The sequence below is a fragment of the Amphiprion ocellaris genome, chromosome 2 (genome assembly GCF_022539595.1).
Source record: "Amphiprion ocellaris isolate individual 3 ecotype Okinawa chromosome 2, ASM2253959v1, whole genome shotgun sequence".
Classification (NCBI taxonomy): Eukaryota; Metazoa; Chordata; class Actinopteri; family Pomacentridae; genus Amphiprion; species Amphiprion ocellaris.
This window is the reverse complement of record NC_072767.1, coordinates 12,308,698-12,314,697: the sequence shown is the minus strand read 5'-3', so window position 1 is coordinate 12,314,697 and position 6,000 is coordinate 12,308,698. Positions and strand designations below refer to the sequence as shown.

General features: G+C 47.5%; 1 protein-coding gene across 1 annotated transcript; it reads right to left on the bottom strand.

Annotated features, from left to right (window-relative positions):
* Positions 1 to 223: 223 nt before the first annotated feature.
* On the bottom strand, positions 224 to 3,791 carry mafaa (MAF bZIP transcription factor Aa). Its single transcript, XM_023269683.3, has one exon. The coding sequence runs from the start codon at positions 2,818 to 2,820 to the stop codon at positions 1,885 to 1,887; it is 936 nt and encodes a 311-aa protein (XP_023125451.2). The 5' UTR covers positions 2,821 to 3,791; the 3' UTR covers positions 224 to 1,884.
* Positions 3,792 to 6,000: the final 2,209 nt, after the last annotated feature.

Here is a 6,000-nt window from a genome sequence, read left to right as displayed (position 1 = left end):
ATATGTACAGATATACATTTACAGCACTGTGCAGAAGTCTGTTTTATTCCCCTTTTATTTATTCCCTTCGAGTTTACATTATTTTTGTCGCTTTAAGAAAAAAAATAATAGTCAAATTTCACCCCAAAAATCGAATTAAAACAAATAAGATCACCGAGGATGATTTATTGTTCGATTAAATTTTTAGAAAATAAATACAGAAACAGAAATCGCAAGAATGAAGTCACGTTTGATTGTTGTTTTATTTCACATAAAAAAAAAGATTTTGGACGAAATAAAGAAACCAAAAAAAAAAAAACTATGAATAATCTGAGTTATATTGTTGCATTTTGCGCTTGTTTGTGGATGTGAATGGAACATTTGCAGTCTGAACCTCCAACAGGTTGGCTGAGCATCGGACACTTCTGCACAATATTGCACATATATCTAGGCAGCAGAAAACACACGAACCGGGGATTTCTTGTTGACAGAATAATGTATAGAGTTACTCCAAGAACATTAAACTCTCACCACCAGGCTCCTCTTTCCTAACAATCAAGCATCCTCCTATCACACACTGGATCTTATTAAGACACGGGGCTGGAGAAGGAACCCACAGGCCCGACACATTTTTGTCTACAAATATTTAAAGTTAAAAAAAAAAAGAATCATTAAACTAAGTCTTTTTAATCATCGGGTTGATGCATAGAGTTTTAGCAGCGAATGCAGTCCTTGTCCATTTCATAAATGAGGATTTCCGCCTCATCAAATTTACATCCAGGATTTTAAGAGTAACAGATCAAAGGTCCTATGAGTAGAAAACAAAAGTCCAGTTTGATCTCTTTTTAGTGCAGTATAGGCTTGTCTTTGACATTACACATGTTCAGGAGGAGGAGGAGGATACCATAGACGATTTGCATGCTGTAACATACAAACATTTGTATTAAGACATTTCGAATAATCCAAGCAACAAAAGCAGTTTTCTTTAAAAAGAGAGAAGGTAAAATAACACAGTTAACTGTTTTTTTTCTCTACACATTATGTACAGGTGGAAATAAATACAGTCTAAAATCTGGCTCAGATAATCTCTTTTTGTCGTTTTTCTTTTCTTTTTAAAACAATAGAAAAATTGATTGAAAATAGCAGTTAAAGACGCATCCATGTTTCGCAGTAGCAGATTGTTTTGCATTTTTGTCCGCAGTCCTTGCACCTCTCTGGGATTGTGGGGGGCAGGGGGAACATTTTGGTGGCTTTTTTTGCATACCCAGGCCTTACTGATGGCAGAGGAGGAAGAGGAGGAGGAGGAGAGGACCATGGGTCATGCTTTTTCCATACATGTGGGGGGGATTGTGGGAGATGACTGGAGGTTACCATACATGTCCTGCATGCAGGGTTGCAAATAGGGATCTATTAGACTTGCATTATTGAAAGGTCTCTTCTCTGCATCACAGACCGCCTCTCTTTCACATCAACAGTCTGTGGAGCTTTCTGGAGCGAAAGGAGAGGAGGAGTATTGCTTCTTCTGCTTCTGTTTCAGTTCTTTCAGACTTTTAAAACAAAAAAACTTTCTTTGCCCCAGTTTTAAGACAAAATCGTCGCTCTCTCTTAATTAAGACAGTCATGTCAAATGTCATATTGGTTCAGTAAGACTTCTGACTAGAGAACAGTCTACAGGCTAAGTGATCCCATGTGAACAGAAGTTTAGCCGAAACATCTTTAAGACTCAAAATGCGCAAAAGGTTCACGTCTGTGCGCATCAAATGTTAAGATGTTGAGTTTAAAAGTCTTTTTCTGTCGGGGGAATAACTGTAAACAAAATACAAACGCAGAAAAATATAAATTAATGTAAGAAGGATGTTTAGGTGGGGGTGTACTTCAGAGTCTATGCTACAAACCATCAGTCTCTCACATGAAGAACTCGGTGTTGGCCTGTTTCCCAGACGGATCTCTCGTGTTCGCAGGTCCAGCGGCATTGTAGGTCCGGCTGGCCAGCTTCTCATACTTCTCCTTGTATAGATCCCTTTCCTTGACAAGGCGCGCCACGTCCTGCTTCAGCTGCTCCACCTGGTTCTGCAGGGTGCACTTCTCGGTCTCTAGCATGTGCCTCTGCTGCACACGTTTGAAGCGGCAAGACTGCGCGTAGCCCCGGTTCTTCAGGGTGCGTCTCTTCTGCTTCAGGCGGATCACCTCCTCCTTGCTGAAGCCCCGCAGCTGCCGGTTCAGCTCCCGCACCGTCATGCTGACCAGCTGCTCGTCGGAGAAGCGGTCCTCCAGGCGGGCGTGGTGGCCGTGGTGGTGGTGATGGTGGTGGTGATGGGCTTGGTGGTGGTGGGCCGCCGAGGCCGTGGACAGGTCCTCGCCGACGTACTGCTGCCCGCGGAAGCCCTCGTAGGCCTGGTGGTGGTGGTGATGGTGGTGCGCGTTGCCGATCAGGGCCTCCACCGCGTCCTCCGGGGTCAGGTTGAGCGCCTCGGGGTTGATGTGGTGCTGGTAGCTGGGGATCCAGTACAGGTCCTCCAGCTGAGGCTTGCCCGCGTTGCTGTGATTGTTGTTGCCGCTGCTGTTGTTGCTGCTCCCGCTGCTGTTGACGCCGCTGGCGAGGCCCTGGTTGGGCTGCGCGCCCGGGCTCGGGGCGCAGAAGCTGGGCGAGGAAGGCACTGAGGAGCAGGGTGTGCTGATCGGGGTGGAGGACAGAGAGCCGGACGGGAGGCGGTGGCAGTAGCGGTCGGCCTCCGGCGGCTCCTTCTTCACCTCAAACTTCATCAGGTCAAAGTCGTTGACGTACTCGATGGCCAGAGGGCTGTTGGGCAGCTCTGCGCTCATGGCGAGGTCGGTGGCCATGTCAGTCCATGCGACTACTCCTGCCCTTACAGCCAAACCGACGGCAGGCAGCCCTCTCGGATACAGATTGCGAAGAGGAATAAAAGCCTGTATGGTGTATATATAGACACACGCACACGCCCGGTGCGTGGAGCTGCTGCAGGGCCGGCGGGTGGGTGGGTGGAGAAACTTATTACGGCTGCTCGTCCCTAAGACAACTTCTATATATAGTGGCGTGAATATACGTATGCATGTAAATCAACTTGTACACCTGCCAGTTTGCCTCCGCTCGCTGCTCTTGTTGACAACTTATCCCAGGTCAAATGCACGCTTTAATACCAGGAGCCCCCGGGGCGGCTGAAACTCGAGCCCGGTGAATTTGGAGACACCAACCTGTCTTGTCCTCGCTTCACCTCTGCAGTCCACTTGCCTCCTCGTGATTTACTGTCCTCGGTTCTGCTCGATCAGGTATCACGAAAAGGTTTCTCTCTCCTCCGCTCGGTGTGTTATAAATATTTTCCAAGCATCCTTCTTCGCTTGTTTACAACTTGATCATGAAGTCCCAGCAGCGGGCTGAAGTCACCGCAGCATGGCCCGGACTGAAACTTTCTCACACAATCACATCAAGCAGTGTGAGGCAGTCACAGAGTGCGTAAAGGTGCCAAACGTCCCAGGAATCCAAAACGGAATGGCACGTTCAGATTCTTTCAAAGTTCGTATGGTTCATATGAGGTTGCAGGTCTTACTGGAGGGACGGGGATCTGGTCCCTTGTTGTTGTGGTCTGTCCATATATTTAATAGTAGCAGCGTCTACTTACAGGCTCGGTCCCCACGCTCCTGCCCCCCCTTGTCGGGCCGCGCTGTTGACCTTACGTGTTGACTGTGTGTGGAATTTTACGGAAGAGGTGATAAATTCCAGTTGGTTTTGCCTCTAATATACCTCAAACTATTTCTAATAGCTTCACGGTGCAACAACGTAGTGTCACTGAGGCGCTGGAAGGCAATCTGCACTTATAAAGGCAGCGTGGCCCCCGACCCTCCCACACAGAGGTGTGACGGGCCAATGGGAGGAGATCGCAGGCGAACATTTGCATTCTCCTATAGCAGAGCCTCCGCTCTGACAGCGGCCGGCCGAGGAGAGCCGAGCTGTGCCGAAGGGAGAGCAGCGCGCCTGGAGAACAGGTGCAGCAGATCCCCCCCTCTAGTGACCGAGCCAACGCTACTGCACGGAGGAGCGCGGAGTAAGATGAGAGGTCCGGGAGTTTCTCAGAGAAAAATGTTTACTCGCTACAGAGAAGCACCTTTCACCGTTTCAAAGCGCCTGTCAGCTGTGAAGTCAGATTTCACAGACAGAACATAGCTTCCTAGTCTTTAATTCGTGCCATTCCTCTGAGTACATTTAAGTTCATATGGACTTTAAATGGCTCTGCTTTACACTCTTAAAGGCTCTGATCAGTATGAAACGCATCTAAGGTTTTACTAATTGCCATATTTGCGTTTTTTAGGAACTTATACTGATATGTCAATAGAAAACAGTTAAAAAAACAAATATGTAATGTGACAAAATACAATTTATCCAGAACACATTCACTGATTTCATAAATCCAGGGTGTATTTTACATTTGCTTGTACGACGTGACCCATAAATGTATCGAATGTCGATTGACCCCTAAAAAGAAACCTACTGATATTCAGATTAAATTAGAATCAAGGTAATTGGCTGTATATGGACACTCATAAACGGACTGTCTCTGGTAGCTACAGAAATCAGGAAATAAAAGGGGAGAAATACCGCGAAAGATGAAAAAATCCACTTAAAACAGGAGAAAGCAGTATAACCACGGCAAATATGGATGAACATAAAATATATAACTGCAGCTGAACAGGGAAAGAGTTGCTCCTATAAACACAGAGGTCAGGTGGGTGAGCAAACCTGCGCGTAAAACTTCATGTTGTTGATGGGACAGGGAAAAGTGAGAATATGACACCGGATGAAGCATCTTCTGTCCTATTAACTTTATTAAAAACAGCTTATTATGTCCACTGTAGTCCCTCGGGTCTCACAAAGGAGGCCCTGAGATTCCTCTGACACCACAAACCACCAAATCTATCAATCACTGATCGATTTAAGGGCGCGCGCCCCTCTGACAAAAATCAATCGGCATTTCCGCGGGTCTATGAGGAGGCCGGGATGTGGCTGCGTGCGGGTTACGCGTGATTGGATGGTTTTCATTCGCAATTAAACACAAATTGCATCCCAACTCATCTCCGCGCGGATCGACGGATAATTAAGCCCCGCTGCCTTCTCCTCTCTGGACGCGTGTTTTTCTCTGGGGGGGGAAAGACGCTTTCAGGCGGGGGTTAAAGCAAATCAGAGCAGGAGGCTGAGCAGGATGTCGATAGCGCTGATAAGCATCATGGGAGCAGGACTTAAACAGGGACACCGCTGCACCTGACCCGTTTAGCCTCTTCAGCAGCGGCCGCCCCCGGAGTCCCATCCGCTCCCCGGTATGTGAGTGATATATCTGCGCTGCAAAGTGCCGATCCGAGGGAAAAAAAACAGGTGGCAGTAAGTTTCACTTGGTCAGATGTGAACAGGAAAACCTTGCACAGCTGCTGAGCTTAACTTCCAGTCCGAACTAGCCATGAAATACGCGCCCCCCCTCTGCCTCAAATCTGCTGGCAAGGATGAAAAGGAGTGTATGAGATGAAGGGATGGAAATCATATCAAGGTATTTGAAGTTAGGTGCACTAAGTCATTAGGAGAGTTTTTTTTTTTTTTTTTTCATCAAATAAGCAGGAGCTGGCCCTCAAACGCCAAGCTAAGCAGTCCGCATTGAAATGGCACATTTAAGAAGATCTGCTGTGGTCCATTCATTGTCAGGGGAAGGGGAGTGTCTGCGGCCGAGGGCTTGAGACATAAATTTTTGAAGTCAGGGTTTTCTTTGTGCCTTTGCATATTGGGACTTCGCTGCAAGTGCAGTTCTACCGACTTAAGCAAAACGGACATCAGCAAGGTGGAGGATCGACGGCGCGCTTTGAGCCAAAGGTAGCCAGCATCCAGACCAAAGAGAGCAGCTCCAGGAGGTGGCTCGGGGTTATCTGAGGCCTGGAGGCTCTTTGTCACCGCCGGTAAGTCACTAATGCCGCGGCGGAGGAATCAGCTTTAATTGTGCAGGAGATGTGACACGCACGCAGGCA

What these genes read in the sequence shown, in the direction of transcription:
- mafaa (XM_023269683.3), bottom strand. Translation starts at nt 2,820, where the DNA reads ATGGCCACCGACCTCGCCATGAGCGCAGAGCTGCCCAACAGCCCTCTG.